The 19625-nt window shown below is 56.6% G+C and overlaps 1 protein-coding gene across 1 annotated transcript in view; it reads left to right on the forward strand.

Moving 5' to 3' along the window:
* The window catches only part of ENTREP2 (endosomal transmembrane epsin interactor 2), a 253708-nt gene extending 234751 nt beyond the window's left edge, over nucleotides 1–18957 (forward strand). The window contains exons 6-11 of the mRNA XM_033100323.1: nucleotides 6890–7050; nucleotides 7620–7755; nucleotides 10831–10906; nucleotides 12867–13082; nucleotides 14622–14696; nucleotides 15671–18957. Coding sequence (XP_032956214.1) covers nucleotides 6890–7050; nucleotides 7620–7755; nucleotides 10831–10906; nucleotides 12867–13082; nucleotides 14622–14696; nucleotides 15671–15993 — 987 coding nt within the window. The 3' untranslated portion in view covers nucleotides 15994–18957. The remainder of the gene's footprint in view (nucleotides 1–6889; nucleotides 7051–7619; nucleotides 7756–10830; nucleotides 10907–12866; nucleotides 13083–14621; nucleotides 14697–15670) is intronic.
* The last annotated feature ends 668 nt before the right edge of the window (nucleotides 18958–19625 follow it).

Below are 19625 nucleotides of genomic sequence, written 5' to 3' on the forward strand. Positions count from 1 at the left end.
CAGGCAAAGCTCTACTGTGCTTCTAAGGCCCTGGCTGTGCTGCTGACCTTCAGAACCACGGGCTGGCGGGAGGGATGACCTTGGCACCGGTGGGACCAGTGCTTGGCGTTGAGCACATCAGTGCTCTGAGAAGACCGTGCCCTGCTGTCCTCCCAGGGCCTCTGAAACCATGCGTCTGAGAAGGGGCTTTGGAAACGCGTGGTGGCCACGTGGAGGTCAGCACTGACCGCGGGCTCAGAGGCGGCGCCGGGCTGGCCATACAGGCCGCGCGCGTCCTTGGTTGTGTCCTGGTGGAACCCGGACCCGAGTTTTCATGGGGATGCCTGCGGAGCTGTTTTTAATTAAAATTTGTTTTCTTTTTTCCCCCAGTTTTATTGAGCTGTAATTGACTTTAGTTTTCTTCCTTCATTTCATTAGACTCTTTAATTAAAGAAGTAATATATGATCACCGAGACAAGTAAAATATAGAGAGATGCAAAGCTGTTATTGGTCTGCCTTCTACCCCATTCTCCTGAGGACACTTTGTAAGGAGTCCTTCCATTTTCTTTCTTGGTTTCTTGGTGCTTCTATTAACATATGTAAATAGCCTACCTTCCTTTTCCTCCCTCCTTCATCCCTCCATCTCTCCCTCTTTCCTTCCTTCTCTTCCCTCATTGATCCCTTCTTTTTCGCCAAAATAGTCTCGCACCATTCATATTACTCTTGATTTTATAACCCGGATGGACGTGCCCCTAGGGCTACACAGAGCCATGTCTGAATACCTGCATTGCCCCGTGACACAGAGGTCATGGGTCACGTGGCCATTCTCTCCGTGTGGTGTTTGGATTCTAAGCGCTTATTCTAGCACTATACAAACCAGTGAGGTGTGAGTGCAGAAAGATCCTTATTTCTGTTATAGCAAAATCCAGTGCTTTGGAAAGCCTCGGTGGAAGAGGGTCACTAAATTCATTGCTGTCAATTTAGACGTGGGAAAACACCTGTGAGGAGTTGGGCTTGAAAACCGAAAACCGTCTAGGGGGTGTCTGAACACACACTGCTTCACAAGGACCTCCCAGGTCTAGCTCCACGCTAAGAGCAGAAATGGGAAGCTAGATAATGTCTTCCCACTATTGTTCATGCGAGAAAGACCCCGGGGCACGCCAGGCAGCAGACCGGGACTCAGCAAAGTCTTCCCAGCCTGGCAAGAACCCATAACAGGAAAGAACGCATCATTCCTATCTTATTTCTGTTCATCAGCATTTTGCGATAATTAACAGTTTTTGGAAGTCATAATGAATGCAACGTGTCATGCCTGCTGTCAGAATTTATAAAGCTGAATTACTCTCATATATTTGGAACTAGTGGCAAGGGGCTATCGGATGGTAAAATTCAGATTATCGATAACAGTTTAGTGGAGAAAGCTTTTACCTCCGAAGTGTCTGTAATCTCTTATCTTTGGTTTCATTTCTTAAGTGTAATCTTATTTTTCCATTAAACCATTTTTCTCCCCACTTACTTTATTGTCAGCCGCTTTAGCCTAAGGGAGATTGTCTGCGATAACATGCATCTCCATTAGGCGCTGGCTTGTTAGCTTCATCTTTTATTACTGTCATGCGTGTTCCCAACTCTAGTTGTATGCCTTGTAAAGTAGAATTCCTTCCAAAAGGGCAAATAGGTCTGTCTGTCTTTCATCGACGTGGTAACTGCGCTTTCCCATGAAGCTTGTAAGGTGTGCCGGCCAGTCGGGGGAGAGGTTACCCCAACCTTTGGGAGCCCCAGCGTCAGTCACCTTCACCAGTATCTCCACCTCTCCAGCTCCCCACTGAGGCCGGCTCTCCTTGGACCCACGGTGACCTTCCTTCAGGTCTGGGTTCAACAGAAATGCCTCTGAGTGGTTGCTGCTACGTGTCTGTCAGACTGGAACGAATGGATGTCTGATGAATCTAAAAAGCTAGTGACAGCAGAGAGTTACAAAAATGATGTACACACACCGTGAATATTTTATTTTGACTTTAAATATGCAAATGAGCATTTATCCACCAGTCTTTTGATTTGGGTCCGTGATCTTTTCTTTGATTTTGGGTCCGTTTGGTGTACCGGGTTGTATTTCTTGTATAAACTGCACGGAAATTGCACCATCTGGAGTGAGACACGTGAAGGGATCTGAGCTCAGAACTCCCCTTGGTGTTTTATGATTCTTCTCCACTCTATTACAGCCTTCTTGCCAAGACCTCACTTGGCAGCAGTTTCCACTTAGCTACTCTCTTTTATAGAGTCTTTCCAGAACATTCCACTCAGTTCTCATAGAACAAGCAAGTTTTCCTGTCTGCATTGCTATTTCATTATGATTTATAGTAGTAACTAAAACTGGCCTTAGCCGTTTTGGGGATGCACCACTGCGGCCCTGGGCAGGCATAGAGCTCACCGGGGGTGGTGGCAGGGTGAGCAGCAGGGTGTCCTGAGCAGGTATCACTCCACAGTCTGGAGTGCAGAGGGAGGAGGGTTCCAGCTCACCAGGCAGGTTGGCGACAAGAGGTCAGTTAGGAAAACTTCGGTAGTAATAGTCCCACTAATTCCTACCCAGTCTCAGGAGAGCTGGAGGAAGAGGGTTTTCCCCTGCATTTCTTAGCCCTTAGGAGAAATCTTGAAGGTGTGTGTGATCCATTCAGGCACCAGAATGTGGCAGAAATGCTGAGTGAGTTGGAGCTGAGTTCCCCAGTGAACCAGAGAGGACAGCCGCTGGTCGGGAGCTTGGGGCCGCATGTGCACAGAGGCGAGAAGGGGTTAGCTCAGAACCCCAAGGTTTTCTGGGAGCGCCAGCCCCTTGTCTCCAGACCCCTGCCGGCCTGTCCCGCCCTTCTCTCCTCCAGCACCGCTCTGTGCCCCGTGGCAGCAGATGGAGGCATGAGGAGTGGAAAGGCTAATATATACCATACGGTCCTTTGAGCCCCACCCCCCAGCCATCTCGGTCTGTGACTGTGAAGTGGTGTCCCTCACTGTGGCCCTGTCAGGTCCGGGTGGGGTCAGGGAAGGGGACCGAGACTCAGAGGGGTCAGTAATGTGCCCACTGTCTCGTGGGCCCTCAGGGGTCAGGCCTGGCCTTGAGATCAGGCCCCTGACGTCTTCACACTCCTTCTCAGACCCCAGACTCTTTTGATGGAACCAAATTCTAGGGGCTCTGTTAAGTGGGCCTTGGTAAGCTGGCCAGGCAGCCCTAGTTCTCATCAGCCCCTCCCTCTGATTCCAGAGGCGCCTGGGAGGACACACCTAAGCTGGGAGTCACCCTCTCCAGAGCGGGCACGTGAGACGGAGCTTCTCTCCAGCAGGGTGTGAACCCCACACTCCTCTTGTGGGTGACACGTGGGGCAATGATGCCTCTCGCGGCAGGTGTGTGAACACCGCTCACCGGGCACAGCTGTGCCTCTGTCACCACAGGGACCAAGAGAGTCTGTCACAGATGGCCCGGGGCAAGCAGAATCCCTGGGAAACAAGCCAATTCAGGCCTGTTTTCTAGCCATGATGCCCAAGTGCCAGCTCAGCCTTTCCTCCTGGATAAATGTGTAGACGTCAGGCCGGGTGCATGCAGTGTGGCGGGTCCTGGCTGGGAGGTTGCCAGGAGAGGGAGGTGGGCATCCAGGTGGGAGGGAGGTGGGCGTCCGGGAAGAGGGAGCAACCTGTGCTTGGTACTTGGGGTTGGTTCAAAGAGTAGGGTGTGAGGAAGTAGTATTTTGACACTGGATGGTTAGTGGGTAAGGAAGCTGGGAAACAAATGGGATTCAGGGAGCAGAGTTCTTGTAGAAGTTTTCAGCAGAGTGGCCTCATCGGATTGGTTTAAAAGTATTATAGCTCTGCTAGCAGAGTGGAGACTGAAATCAAGAGGAAGAAGACCGAGGCAGAGTCACCACGTTAGATGCCCCCCAAGGAGGAGATGAGCAGGGAGGTTCAAATACTGAGCCCCTGCTGTGCCCGCAGCACCAGGCTGGGCCCAGGAAATACAGAGGTGGAGCCCCGCTATCCAGGCAAGGCCCAAGGAGGGAAAGAACTCGCCCTTGGGATTTCAACACAGTTAATACGGGAGCTGGTTACCCAGCTGTGGAAGGTTCCCTGGTGTGGCTCTGAGGTCACACACAGCTGAACAACCTGGGAAGCACCTACCACCCCTTAGGGGAAAGGTGGGGAAGGAGCAGGTGACAGCAACTCCCTCTAGCGCCCCCTGCTGGCAGAACCTAACAGGAAGCCAACTGCAAGGGCCTCTGGGAAATGTGGTTTGCTCGCTTCTAGCGAATGCCATCTCGGAGTACAGGGCGCAGCTGATGACCTTGGGCTTCCAGACAGACCCTGCCTCATGGAATAGATCCTGATTTTTTAATGTATTTTCTTCTGTGTGTGGGGGGGGTGCGGGGGGTTCTGGCATGACTTACGGGCTTCTCACTGCACAGACTGAGGAGCCTGGGTAAACGGCTCAGTTTGAAACGCACTGAGTCTGAGATGCTTCCACGAAGATGGGGCCGCCACACCACTGGAAAGGCGACCTGGAGTTTAGAGCAGAGGCGGAGCACGTCGCTTACACTTAACCTTTTAAAACCCCTGGTGTGGACTGGCCTGGTGACTCAGGCAGTTAGAGCTCCATGCTCCTAACTCCGAAGGCTGCCGGTTCGATTCCCACATGGGCCAGTGGGCTCTCAACCACAAGGTTGCCAGTTCAACTCCTCGAGTCTCACAAGGGATGGTGGGCTCCGCCCCCAGCAACTAAGATTGAACACAGCACCTTGAGCTGAGCTGCAGCTGAGCTCCCGGATGGCTCAGTTGGTTGGAGCACATCCTCTCAATCACAAGGTTGCCGGTTCAACTCCCGCAAGGGATGGTGGGCTGCGCCCTCTGCAACTAGAAAACGGCAACTGGCCCTGGAGCTGAGCTGCGCCCTCCACAACTAAGATTGAAAGGACAAACAACTTGACTTGGAAAAAAGGCCTGGAAGTACACACTGTTCCCACACACTGTTCCCCATATTAAAAAAAAGCCCCCAGTAGGAGCTCCTGGAGCCCCTCGCCTCCCGTGGAAATGCTCGTTCTTCTCATTCCTGAGAGGATCGTACCTTTATACCTTTAATAGGAAAGCATTTCCACTTTTGTGTTCGTGCTTGATGTCATTGATTTTTCTAACTTCTGATTAGAGACTAATTCAAAATATTTCCGTTAGATGTCAAGATCATTTGGCCTCATCCTACCGCCCAGCTTTGTGCGGGAAGCATCGGGGCTGCCAGCTTTCCAGGTGGAGGACGGCGGGCACACATTCACCAGCTCGTAGCCCTGAATCACCTCTGTTTTAGACAAACAGAGCCACGGGTCAGACCAGCTGGAGAGGCACGGAGCGTGCTCCGTGGGTGAAGACCCACAGGAGCCCTTTATAGTCTGATGTGTTGCATGTTTAGACATGGCCGCCATTCTTTCTCCTTTAGTCTAGAGCGTGCGAATGTCATATAGTAATAATCCTCTTGGACCCTATTCACCGTCGTGAGCTCATCCACACTTGTGCATAAATGTTCTACCATCCCAGCCTCTGTCAACTCCAGACCACCACTGCTGCTGGGAGGCACTCCCCAGCTCCAGCACCCTCGCTGGCTCCTAATTGCCCGGGGCCTTCAGAATCAGGAATTCACTTCCAGAGCCTTATCTAAATCTGCTGTTCTTAAACACATCTTTCACTAGCTCACTAGTTCTTGTTGGGCCTGGAACACATTCCTGCATGCCCAGCTGTTGAAATCCTGCCAATCTTTCAGGCCGATTCAAAGGTCAGTTTCTTCATTAACCCTTTGTAAACCCCAGGCTCCTGCACAGTGCTTGCAGAAGCCTGGGGCTTACAAAGGGTTAATGAAGAAACTGTGTCCTGATGGATGTCCCCTTGCTTGGCCATACACTGTTGACTCAGAGTTCTTGTCTCACCCTCCCTTCACTCCCTGTGCAGTGGGAGGTCCCAGGTAGCACTGGGTCTTTTCACACCTGTAGGCTCTCACAGTGAGGTGTTGATTGGAACTGGAGCAATGTCTCAGGCTTCACGTCACAGGTCACCTCTGGGGAGCAGTGACCAAAGGGTGGGAAGAAAAGAAGTTATTGATCGTTCCTTTCGATGGGAAGACATGGAAAACTAGACAGAGACAGCATGCATTTTGTTCAAGTGATTTCACCTCAAGTTGCTCAAGCAGCATCTCGGTTTTGAGGTTAGCCCCATGGAATGTTCTGGAGCTCATGGAGGATTCTCCTCCTTCAGAGCAGTGTTGTGTAAAGTGTGTGAATTCCCTGGAACTGCAAAATATCGATACTGTGTGTCCAAAGGGGCCCAGGATGAAATACTTGAAAAATGTTTCAGTGTGACGGGGGTTAACAGTTTAACGGAGTTTTCGGTGCAGGCCTTCTCAGGGCCTTGAGTGCACACATGCACGTCACCGGGCTCCAAGGAGGGAGAACCATAGGTGACACCTCCCAGACTTACTTCACTCCAAGAATGTGGGAGTCGATGGAGAGGAGCATGTGGAGGGTCTGGTGTTTTCTCATGAACACACTTCAGGAAGAGAGAGACCCCTGGATGTCAGGTACCCTCCTGACCCCAGGCTTTGAGTAGCATGATCAGAAGGTACAGATTTAGTGTGGGATAGGACGAAAGACCTCCCAGGCTGTGTTTTTCCTCAGCAAAGAGGCATTCTGAGTAGCAGTGAAGGAACAGAGCGTAATGAGGCTTCCGAGCGCAGGCACTCCTGGAGGAGCCATTGTTTTAAAATGTGTGTTTAGCGTCAAGGCTTGACAGTTTCAATTACATAAGCTCCAAACGGATCATTAAAGCTTATGCGTAATTAACTTAATTAGACACAAGCCACACAAGGTGTCCCAAATAACTCTGAATCTCTGTTTTCCAGTTCCTTCCACACAGGGCGCATTCCGCCAGCCCTGCCTGTGTGACACCCCACGGCACCGTCCTCCACCAGACCCTGGATTTCGATGAGTTCGTGCCCCCTCTGCCCCCGCCACCCTATTACCCTCCTGAGTACACCTGTACGCCCACAGCCGATGCCCACAGGTGGGTGTTTCCGTTGGTGCCGCCAGGACTGGTGCTGACACCAGGGAGATAGGAAGTGGCCTTGGGGAGGTGGAAGTGACAGAGGCCATGCTTGTTGTCAGAGGAGAAGTTGAGCAGAGGAGAGCAAGCTAGGAAAGCATGTTTGATCAGAGAGCAGAGAATGACCCGTGAAAGGAGAAGTCGCCTGGACATAGAAGTTTCTATGGTATTTTCGCAGGGTCACAAAAAAGAAAACCCAGGCAGACAGTAGCAGCTCTCGTGAAACACAGAACCACTATTGAATTATAGCCATTAATCTAACATATAAATTTTAATTGAAGATTGAATCGGCTGGATGATTAATTGTAATGGACTGGGCCATAGAGTTCATTGAAAATGTCGCTATCTTTCCAGAAAGAAAAAAAAAAAAAAGGTAAAACTGCTGAGCGAATTAGGCTTGTGTTTCACGAACAGGATGAGACTTCAGTGAGGGGCAACCCTGCCAAGCGCCTTCTGATTGCTTGGAGAGAAGTGGCCACCCCTCGGGCCCCGGCCCTGGGAGTGACGGTGTGACGGCTCTGCCTTTTCAGGGGCCTCACCCTGGACTTCGCGCCCTGTCCCTTCAGCACTTTGTATGACGTACGCATCAACAGCCCGGGCCTGTTCTATCCTGCCGAGCTGCCCCCGCCCTACGAGGCCGTGGTGGGCCCCACCCCAGCCAGCCAGGTGAGACTAGCCCGGCAAACCTGTGGGAGGTCGGTCTCATTAGCCCTGTGGTGGGGAGGACACAAGGGGCTCCGAGAGCAGAAGGCCCAGAAGGTCCAGCCAGGCCTGGGGACCCAGCCCAGTATTTGCTTTTCCCCCTTGGCTCCCTCAGGAGCCTGAGCTTCACGCTGCCCAGTGTGTCTGTGGCTGGCACAGGTTCTAACTGGGGGGCTCAGGCCAGGGACCAAGTCCCCAGGGGACTCTGGCCTATCTTGACTACGTGTCACTGTGACCCGGAGAGGTGAGAAAGCAGGTCTGGATCCCTGGTCCTGCTCAAGGCCTGGGGGGTACAGACGGCAAGTGCCTGAGCCGCCCGGTGTGCCTCGTGGGACCTGACAGGCCCAGGGTATGTCGTGGGGCCTCAGTTTCTCATCTGTACAGTGGGGTTCACAGCAGTACCACGCACATGGAGGAGGCGGGGGATTTGTAATGGCCCCAGCAAGGACTCGGCACGTAGTAGGTTCTGATGCAGCAAAAGTCACTTGCCCCTTTTTGGGTACCCTCCTCATCATCATGGTCGAAGGGCACCATCAGTGCGGAGATGTGAAGGCCCGGGAAGGTCACACAGCACCCAGTGGCCCTCGGGGCGGCCACAGGGATAGGGGCAGCGGGGTCATGTGCAGGGTGCTGAGAACAGGGCCAGTTCTGGACCCTGAGCGCCAGGCAGAGGGGGTGGGCAAACCACAATGGGCGCGCCCAGGGCCACCAGCTGTGCGTCCTGCACAGCCACACTGCACACCTTTGGGCTGGTCGGCGCCCCCGGCGCCCCCCGGCGCCCTCCGGCGCCCTCGGGACCTGCGTCTGCACCCGAGTCACCGCCAGGAGGCGGTGCAGGCCTGGCCTGGCCTTCCCTGTGGCCCGGTGCTCTCCTCACTGCCCCTTTGAGATCAAGGGCCCGCGTGGCCAGCAGGCTAGACGGCAGCATCTGTCCTTTCTCCAGCCCCCGCTAGGAGGTCCCAGACCTCAGGAGCCCCTGTGGGTGGAGGAAGAGTTGACCTGTCAGCTGTGGGGTCTCTGGCTCAACAAGCCTCTGGAGACAATCGCGTCTGCAGGCACAATTTCCATGCAAGGCGTCTTAGCCCCAGAACTTCCTCAGACAAAGGGAGATTCGGGGAACTTGGCTTACTTGCCTCAACCTTTGAATTACGGTAATTGGTCAGAAGAGCGTTACCTGGGAATACATAAAGGCGGGCCTGTGAGTGTCCCACGTTGAGTTACGCGTGGGGCCTCTCCCTTCAACAGCCCTGTCACCCCGTCTCCTGGCGGAGCTATACGAGGAGCCTTCTGTACCACAACTGGTTTTCTTCACCCTTCTCCACTGATTTTGTGTTTAATCGAAAATGCTCTGTGAACAGAACAGCTATTTCCGCCCCCACGGCTTCCTGTGGCGAGGGGGCATGGGGCATCAGGGAAGGCCAAATTCAGATTAATCCCTCGACGCTCTGCTTGTGACAGGTAATAGATGTGCTCCTGGGAGCTGTCTCCTCTCGAAACCACGTTTGACCGGGAGCCAGAAGGAAGCAGGGACACTCCTGCCAAAAATGAAACAAATCCAATTTCCTTCTGACCTTGTCCCACGGTGGATTTTATTTGTCTTGTTTTATTTATATTTCTTTATTACCAGAAGCTTTCTTTCAGGCAGCAGGTCTCGAAGTCGCCACCCACCCCTGCAAAAAAGAGTCAGCCAGAAGGTCAGACACAGGGAGAGTTCTAGAAGGAAGCAAACCTTTAGGGCATTGTGCGGGTTTTTTTTGCGATTCAGCAGCGGATTCTTGACAGATTTCCACAGTTGGTCATTGGCATATAGTGATTGCAGTGAAAGGGAAGCGAGTGTGCGTGTGGTATGATATACATAAGTGGGACCGTTTAGGCAGACCCCCTGAAGCCCCTCGCAGCCCCCTTAGCGTTGAGGAAACCCAGCCCAGCTAGCCCAGCCGGCCAGCGTGAAAGGAGAGAGGAAGACAGACCCTTAGCGATCTGATGAGAGGCGAGGAAGGAGGCTGAAATGTAGTGTCCTGAGCTGGCCTGGGACCAAGCTGCAGGGACCCACGTCACCTTCCCCGGCCTCTCCCAGAGCTCATTGGCAAGCGAGTCCCCAAACCGATTCTGCAGTAGCAGCAGGATTCAGAAATCGGGGGTTTTGAGCCAACACAGGGGCTCCTGTAGACGGTGTTGATGAAACGCAGGCACGTGGCCTGGGTGGAGCCATCGTGCCCCAAGGTGGCCGAGGGACCCGTGAGCTCGCCACATGTGGAATAGACGGGCTGGAGAGCAGATGCGCCCTGCCTGGCGGCGGGGGGCCTGGTCTTGCCCCTCTGCCCGAGGCCTGTGGGCAGAGGGCGCCCACGAGAGAAGCAAGCTACAGAAGTACCGTCACTGTGGGACAGGATGCTGGCCGCACGGCCGCCCACTCCACCGGCCTGGACGACGTCCGGCAGTCACAGCCTCATGCAACCCAGCACCGCCGAGGCAGGCAGGGAGGGTGGCCGTGGAAGCAAGTTCCTGATTCCATCTGCAAAAGGCCAGCTCTGGGGAACGTGGGAGTCCACGGAGGCCAAGCCTGTGTATGAAATGCCCACCCCAGGTCCAAACTGGGCCGGCCCGGAGCATTCCAGCTCTCGGGACTGTGAGCCCCCGCGGCCTTATTCTTCCTGGCACAGAAGCAGGGAGGAGAATGTAGAAGTGCGGAGAGGAGAGGGTAGAAGTGCGGGCAGGGGCTGTCCTACCCCCACGGTCACTCTGGAGGACCTGTATGGCCGTCGGTCCCAAACAATGCCCTGACCTGGAAGGCAAGTGGACTCAGGGAGGCGCTCTGACTACGAAAGCTCAGAGAACGGCCTTTGCCATGGCGTCCTCACTCTGCATCCACAAGCATAGGGGACAGTAGAAGGGATGTAGGGGGACCCTCAGCGTGTCCCCCTCCAAGGTGAGCTGTCACTCAGCCCTGACGTCTGGCGGCTGTTGTGACATCCCCTGCATACTGCACGTGACCGAGTCCCCCGCTGGCCCACTCAGTGCCTTCTGTTTCCTGTGTAGCTTACAAGTATAGACCAGCAGGTGACCGAGACCAGCTCCCGGGACCCAGACGGCTCTGCTGGCTTCAGCACACAAGGTAATCTCACCGCTTCAGCCTCCAAAATCATAACCTGTCGTTTCCAAAGGATGTCCTCCTCCTCCTCCTCCTGTTTCCTTCCCTTCTCCCCCTGCCCCGCTCCCTCCATCTCTTATCCTGTAATGGGATTGGCTGCAGCCTTTCCGCTTAAGTACCATGTAAGTTCTCTGCTTCCCACTGATGAAAGATCTTTAAACTCTACTCTGTGGAATTTTGTTTTTTTAACATACCTAGGTGAACGTCACACACACACACACACACACACACACAGTTAGGTTTGAGCACCATTTTCCATGTTTGTTGTCCAGTAGTAAGTCTGTTTTGGGTTCATGTTTCACTCCTGCAGTGTGTTTTTGTTTTTGTAGATTTATAAGAAAAAGCTTTTGAGAAATGGACATGTGACATGATGTGTTAGTGACACTTCGAGTATTTCTTGCACGTGTGCGTCTCCCCGTGTGTGTGTTCTTCCCGTTAAAGACGCCTTTGACACCCACTGTTTGTGGTGGTGGAGGTTGCTGTTGTCCAATTTATCAGGCTTCTCCTTGATGGTTTCTGTCAGGCTGACAAGGTCTTTCTCCACCCCGAGGCTGCACATTTAGTCTCGTCTGTGTTGTTCTCCTGTTCTGAGGGCATTTTAGAAAAGAAAAGGACTAACCGTCCTGAAGAGTATTTTGTGTCTGTGTGATGTGTCTGTGGGGTCTGCATCTCTGTTTTTCCGAAGGACCGCCGATTGTCCCGACACATGTACGGAGGGGACCCGTGGCACACATGGCTGGGTAGAAGGGGGCTGCCTCCAGCCAGCTCCAGCCCCCAGGGACCCCATGGCTGTGGACTGGGGGTGGCCTGGGTGGCCATGAGGACTAAGTGGGGGTCCCCTAGAAAGCTCTTGGCCCCGAGCAGGCTCACAACGTGGGTGCATGTTGAGCAGCTACAAACAGGGAGACCTCCCACGGGTTCCTGGTCAGGACCCAGGAAAGGAGGGAAGGAGCAGACCCCAAAGCCCGCCACCCCTGGGAGCATTCGGGCAGCTGTGATTGTACCAGTGTCCCCAGGTGGGCCACTCACCTGCCACGTGTACCCCAGCGGGGGCAGGTTGGGTGATGAGCGTCATGGAAGGCAGCTCTGGGGTCAGCTGGGAAAGGGAGCAGCTTCTTGGGCCTTAATGTGCCTGCGGGTCCCCTGGGGGATCTTGTTAGAACACATTGGATCCAGCCCCCGCCCCAGGGCACCACCACCTTTGGACAGTAAGGGGTGAGAGCCGGCTGCCTGGCATCACGGGTGGAGAGCCGCGTTCACACACTCGGGGCATCAGAGACCCTGGTGGGGTGGGGGGGCTTGGTCAAGTCCCGATGGCCAGGCCACCCGCAGTTTCTTATTCAGTGGGTCTGGGTGGGGCTCAGAATCTGCACTTCAGGCACATTTCCAGGTGCTACTGGGTGAGGCTGGTGTCTCCTGGGCGGCGTCTGCGCTCCAGGCGTGGGGCTGGCGTGGTAGGTTCTCAGGCCACCAGGACCGTCCCCCAGAGCCTCACCTTTCTGCGCTTGGTCCCTCTGGTCAAGCGTCCTGTGACCCCCACCGTCCGGTACTTCAGACCTTGGGAAAGGGCGGCCCTGGCTGGGGCTGTGTCTGGTTTCTGATTTGTAGTCTTTTGTTCAGTGCGAAGCCCCCCCCACCCAGACCCCACTGCTCCTAGAACGCTTCTTGGGAGACTGTCTGGTGCCCCAGCCTTTCTACCCCACGGAGCCCTGGTTGACCTGCTCAGTGTTCCCACGCCCCTAAGATTACCGGGTTTGTCTAGGTTTGGGGTTTGAAGGGTGGATGGCCCGCGCCCCTGGGAGAGCTCCAGGAGGCCGCCTTTCGCCCTCTGCTCTGACGGCCACGTGGGCAGGCACTATGACTGTACTGGGTGACCCTGTGGCCACCTGGTGCCAGCCCTGATGCCATGTCCCTTTCCTTGCAGCGCCAGCAGACAGCGAGAGCCTCCCGGCGTGCGAGGGTACCGCCACGCCAGGCCCAGACCCCCTGACCCCTGACGGCCCCACAGGTGCCCAGCCGCCAGCCTCGTGCCCCAGCCTCGCATCCTCCAGGGGCCACAGCCGAGGCACACGAGCACGGCCGGGTCAGGGGCGTGTGGCCCGCTCCACCAGCGACCCCACCTCGTGTTCCAGGGCGGCAGGTACGGCTGGCTTGTGTCCCCCGCGTGTGTGTCGCTCTGCTCTGGACACTTCGGTCTCACTGACCCACAGGAATGGAAGCCAGGCCGCAGGATCCCTGCCCAGGGGGCCTGAGAGTGTGGTCTGATGTCCTAGGCCCTAAGGGGGGTGGACAGCCTGAGGCCCCAGCTGGACCCCCACCAGGCTTGCTGCTCTGGCCCGGGAGCGGGGAGGGGAGGTTTGGGGTGATGAGAGCCCAGGAAGGGCCTACGGTCAGCCTCTGCCTAGCCGTCAGGCTTGGTGGCTCCCCTCAGCATTAGCCTGGGCGAAATGCCACCTACAAGCCGGGGAGGCAGCATGTCCTCCTGCCGGAGCGGTCCCCCCCCCACCCCCCGGCATACACGGTGGGTTTGAACAGCACCTCATGAGCGCCGCTGGCAGTGCTCAGTGTGTGGCTGGGACTTGCGTCGGAACCCCCCACATGACTCAGAGTGGCCGTGTCCTCCCCGGGCTGCAGGACCAGAGGCCTTTGCACCGAGGCCCAGGAGTTTGCACCAGCCCCCCAGGGCCATGTGCACCCTGAAGTTGGAGAACCCACACTTCCTGGGTTGCTGTTTTTGGCGGGAGGACGGCAGTGTTTGTGCCAGCCAGCCACGATGGGCCGTTGGGCTGCAGAGCCATCGCACACGTGGAAGCGAGGGAACCCTGCGGAGGCCCCGTGGGCGCCTGGACCAGCCTCGCCTCAGGGGTCCTGACCAGCTGGACCCCAAATAGACGAGCTCCCGCCGGGGCCCCAGGCGGGTCATGTCCCTGGAAGGAACCGGCAGCACAGAGTCACTGCCTGGTGGTGCCCCGGTGCTGGAAGGAAGCGCCTGCGGGCTCCTGGGCCAGCACCCCGGTCTCTGCACCCCCCACCCCCACATTCAGTCGCTCGCGCAGGGAGGCTCCGTCTGAATCTCCGAAGATGCCCCTCCATGGCCGTGTGCCAGGCTCAGGCCCTGTGGGAGCGAACATGGGTCCCCGTCCACACCTTGAGGGTTGGGGAAGCGCCCGGCACCGGGAGGGGCCACGCTGGGCCCCTGGTGGTTGTCAGTGACATGCTCTGCTGACCACGACGTTCCAGGGTGGAGAGAAGCGGTGGTTTGCTTACAAGTTGTCAGTGCCTTGGCTGCACCCCGCCACCCCACACTGTTGCCTCACCCTCCTCTGGCCCTCACGGACAGTTACTGTCCTGCTCACGAAGGCCTGTGCCCCCTGAGTTCCCCAGAGACCCCCAGATGCGGACGGGTATCCAGCGAGGGCACCAGGTTTGTCTGTGGCCCGGCCGTGCTGTGCGGGGCTGGGCTGGGGACGAGCCAGACCCCAGGGACCTGCCATCTGCCCGTGCTGGGTGCCAGCTGCAGGTTGCCGCTTGTAGGGGTGCACGGGTAGCTACGCTCAGGACATCTCCTCTGCTTGTCTGGCGTCTCGGATATGTTTCTTAGCCCGGGAGCGTTGCTGTAATGTGCTCAGGAATTCCTTTCTTCCTTTCACGTGGCAACTGAATTCTCTTTGTGGTTAAGGTCACGCTTCTCCACACGCCTCCTCCCGTAGCCAGGACCTTGAAGCGGGACTGTCTCAGGCTGCTCTGGGGACAGGTAAGACACTTCTTTTCTAAAACACTTGGACACCTGCTGTGAAACAGGGTTGGGGGTGTGACTAGTGGTCCCGGCTGCCTGGGGTCTAAATCCAGCTCGTACCGTGTCAGCCAGCACGTGGGCTGGCCATTCCAGGCTTGGGAAGATGGTTTTCCTCCCCTTCTTGCTGGGTGGAATACAGGCGAGGCCACAGCTCGCTCACACCGGGTGGCAGCGTGTTTCACTCTATTTGCGAGATGCTGTTTTGAGGGGCAGCTGACCCCACATGCGAGGTTTTTAGTTTCTCCTGCTCAATTGCTGGGCCTGCTGGTTGTTACCAAAAATACCCCAGACCACTCAGAACGTGTGACTTTGTGTGACGACACGTAGACGGGGCAGGTCGGGCGTTATCTGGTTTTTGCTGAGTCAGTCACTGCTGGCTGCCTGAAGCTGGCCTTCTCCGTTTCGCCCTCAGACTGGTGTTGGTTCTCGGGGCCATCCAGGGTGCCCGTGGGCCAGGGGGCAGGGCTCTGGGCACTCTGAGCTCTGCTGCCCATCAGGCTGGCTGCCGTCCGCTCGTGCCATGCTGGCGGGGGCTCCCATTGTCCCTCTGCCACCCTCAGCTCTGGTCTCCAGACAGACTCATGTCTAGATGCCATCAGACCCACAGGGCAGGCTGAGAAGGGCCAGCCCAGCTGTGAGCTGGAAGATTTTAGCAGACAGGGAGCCTGCCCTGCACGGCCCTTCTCTCCTGGGTCTCCTTGCATTTTGCCCTCCCGTCTGTAGTCCTTCAGTCATCCTCGCTCGGAGCTGAGAGGGGCCAGGCCACCCCAGGATGAGGATGAGGGGACACAGAAAGCGGACACACAAGCCCCAGCAGAAAGCCAGTCCCAAGCACACTTACGTGTCTTTCTAAAGAATGTCTTTGACATCTGCCTCCTGTTTGGTTTTGCTTCAGGTTGTTTTCAAATTTGATCCTTTCCCTTGATTTGTAGTTTCCCGGTCTCTCTCTGTCACATCTGCCTCTGCTCGTGGGCACCAGTTCTCACCGCCCGGGGACCCAGATACCTGGAAAGTGGGCCAACGGTTAGAGCCGGAGGCCGCACAGACGGTCCCCAAAGAGCGGCCACGCCCTGTGGTGGACAGCAAGGCGTACGCGGACACCAGGGTTTTGGCGGCTAAGTTTTTGGAACACTCGCACGGTGCCCTCGTTCCGGAGGCGCGGCACGTGGCGGGCGCCATCCACTCGGCGGTCACGTCCCAGGAGCGCCAGGCGGAGGAGGCCGCCGTCAGCGCCGGCGCTCGGGACCAGCTGTGACGTGGACACGGACGGGCTGGTGCAGAGTCTCCCGCTGCAGGGAGATGCCTCGGAGGGGTGGGGGGGGTCAGGCCAGCGCTCCTGGGCCTGCTCAGTCTGGGATCCAGTCAGCGGGTTTCTTGGGGTGACGCTTCTACCTGGTCCAGTAATACAGAAAAGGTCTCTCGTGTCTGTCGTGAACTCTTTGGTTTTGTCAGGCATGTAGCACCTTGAACTAACCAGCGATACGGGACTATAGTGACAGGTGACTGTCATGTCACTGAAGACACCACGTAGCTTCAAAATCAAGGCCATCAAAACCAGGATTCTCCCCGCCCCCGATTTGGTTCAGTGTTAAGTGGGCAGAGGTGACATTCAGTCAAGAGGCCATTTTCTCTCGTGGTGTGTGTCACTCAGGCTTCAAGCTCTTACCATATGCTGACTTTAAAGAAAGCTCGTAATTATTGTACGATGCAGCCCAGGCCCAGCTTCTGCCCACATAATACCGGGGGTACCAAAAAAAAGTACACATTTTAAGAAAGGAAAAAACGGCATTAAGTTGTGATACTCAATATATACCGATAAGAAAAGATGAATACAAGTCACATGTATACATTTTTTGGCACCCCAGGTAGATACAAGAGAGGACCCTGTGGCACAGGAAGCAGACAGGTGTGGCAGGGGGCTTTGCAGGACCCCCACCACCTTGTCCCCGGCTTCCCCTCAGCATCCCCTCTGTGAGTGTCCCCCTTGCTTTGTGTCTGGCTCTCTCTGCTGTCACTTGAACTGGTTCACGTGGGGAGCGGACACTTATTGCTGTTATTCAATCCAGAACAACAAGCAGCTGTGACAAGCCCTTTGGGGGTCTTGCCCATGTCTGCCCCCCAAGAGTGGCCTGGACAGGTGGCGGTCTGAGGGAAGAGGCCTGTGTCCCTGGGACACGTGCACCTCCTGAGAAAGCAGGTCTCTGAGGACCCACAGCAGCCAGGTGGCAGCAGCCACATCTGCGCCGGGGGACACAGGTTGTAAAGCATTTCTTTCCGTGAAACACCTGCTGAGCGCGGCACACAGGAGGCAGGCCTGGCATCCGCGAGATGGCAGCTTGGCCACACTTGCCATCAGTGGCCGTGGAGCAGACTGTCCTCCGGAACTTGCTGCAGCCATGGGATCGCCTGTGCCTGAGCCGTAGTCCCCGGACTGTCACCCTGGCTGGTGGCCCTAGCCTCGGACAGGGTGGCCCAGAGCTCATAGGTCTCAACCAAGAACCCACGGCCTGGCATGGGGAGCTCGGGGAGGCCCAGACGGGCCCAGGTGTCCGGGCCCCACTGTAGCCGGTGTGTGTGGCCAGAGGGGGTGTCCAGCGTAGATGCCCGAGCACTTCTGGAGCCCCCAGGAGCCCAGGTGGGGAAGGAAGCCGGCAGTGACGGTCAGCTGGCCTCGGCTCCCTCCCTCCCTCGTGTCACTGTCCCACAGTGAGAGCTGGAGAAAGAACAATCACGCCTTCTGATGGCAGCCAGGACTGTCCCTGGAGACACATCAGAGGTGAACGTATGAGCACTTTATTCAGACTCTAAAACGGGGGATCTGTTCTCTTTTCTCAAGTGAGGGCTGTGGAAACCCCAGAGCTAATCCCGTTGCAGGCAGCTAGCTGAGGACGTGCCAGGGGGCCTCCCCTGAGACCTGCCAGCAAGCGTCAGTGGCGCTGGATCAGGTCAGTTTGTCTCCAGGCTGGGAACCGCAGGGGTTTCATCTTCTTGGGGGAGGGACCTGCGTTCGGGCAGGGGGCTCACAGCAGTGTCACTGGGCCACCTGGCCCTCCAGTGGGCTGTCTGCAGCTGTCAAATCTGGCTGGTGAGGCCCGCCCCTTACCCTCCCCACCCCCACCTCTGGGGCGCGTGACCTCTGGCAGACGGGGTGGTGCTGTGTCCTTTGCTTCCCCTTTCTGCAGCTTGACAGTGTCTTTCCTGCCATCTGAGCCCCCTCCCCTGTCCCTTCCGCTGCCACCCATGGTCCCAGACCTTCTCTAGTTCTGTGCCCTGCCCACACCCTCTCAAGCTCAGTTTCGTATTTGCTCTCATGGAAACTCTGTCTTGCGGATGAGAAAACTGGACCCAATTTTATACAGCTGGGCTAGAACCTTCTGCCCACCCGCTCAGGGCCCCCGGGTGGCCCACGTGGGCTCTAGCAGGCCCCAGGCTTCTGGGAAGGGTCCTGGGAAGAGAGGGGTGGTGGTTAGAGCCACTGGGAATGGGCCAGGGAACCCCCTCGCCAGCTCTGGTACCCTCAGCCCTGCTGTGCTCAGTGGCACCGGGGAGCAGGAGCCCCAGCAGCAAGCGCCCGGAGCCCAGACCACATGGTGCACGGCCACGGGCACGGCGGGTTCCTCCCCATCACGTGCACGCTCACCACCCGCCCCACCAGGAGACTCTGAGGCTGCTCCTTAAGGATCTGAAAGGGGACCCCTTCTCCCGAGCTTGGCTCTGTTCTCCCCGGGCAGGTCACCATAGGACCCCGCCCTGCAGGGACCCTCACCTGCACAGGCCGGGGTCCTGGGTGCTGTCCCTGCCCTCTCCCCGTGACCCTAACATGGGGCCAGAGCTGTGTGGACGCTGCCATTTGGCCCCAGCCTGGAGACCAGGAGCATGCTGGGGAGGGCGAGCTCTGGACCCCAACTCTGTGGCAGGCTGGGGGGGGGGGCTCATCCTTCAAGTGACGTAGGTCTCCTGCAGCTGGTGACAATGACGCACGTCCAATGCCTGTAAGAGACCATGTAACAGAAAGCTTATTTCCGACGGGTGTTTTGTTGGCCCCTCAGCTGTACCGATTCACAGATGCTGCTATTAAGGCGGAATTTATAGGAAATTGTTTTCAAGCCACGGGAGACCTGTTTGTACCACTTGAAGGTTGTATTTATTTCATGTACCTCAAGGTGTTTTCATAATGAGCAATGTTTTAATAAAAACTATTTCTGGCCTCTGTGTCCCCGAGGTCTAATTGGGACAGACAGCAGTGGAGAGCTTGTGTGCACGGCCGGTGACCAGGACCCGAGCGCTGGCCCAGGCTGGGCGCAGCGTGAGGGACCCAGGGCCACCCCGCCGTGCTCCCCAACGTCCTTCTGGAGGTCGGGTCCTGGGGGGTCAGGGGGAGAGGGCGGGCGCCGGACGCAGGCAGGTCCCGCCAGTGCTGGCCCATCTCAGGCTTCTGGTTTGAACGCGGGTCCCTGGCTCAACGTTCTCTTTAATAGGGATTTTTTAAATGCGTATCATTTGGTGGGACCCCTGCCCCCCACCCCATGTCATTTGTTAGCCGTAGATTTTCTCTCTGGAGCCTGTTCACCAGCCCCGTCTTGGGGACTCCTGGGACATACCCCTTGGCTCTCCTGAGCTGAGGCCCCTCCCCTCCAGCTTCTACTCATGTGACATTCCTTCTCATCACCCGAGGGTGTGGGCCATCCCTGGCTAGCTATTAGGTACCTTGTCACTAGCTCACAGCATGGGTCTGGATTTCTGGGGTGGGCCCGAGATGGGTCCTACTTGTCCAAAGTCCCAAGGCTGGCACTCCCCCCAGGCCTTCTGACCAAAGCCCACATTCACTCCTGCCTCCCCACAGCAGGTGACACCAGGACAGTGGCCACAGAAAACAGGTGAGTGATG

This window comes from Rhinolophus ferrumequinum, chromosome 28, assembly GCF_004115265.2.
Source record: "Rhinolophus ferrumequinum isolate MPI-CBG mRhiFer1 chromosome 28, mRhiFer1_v1.p, whole genome shotgun sequence".
Lineage (NCBI taxonomy): Eukaryota > Metazoa > Chordata > Mammalia > Chiroptera > Rhinolophidae > Rhinolophus > Rhinolophus ferrumequinum.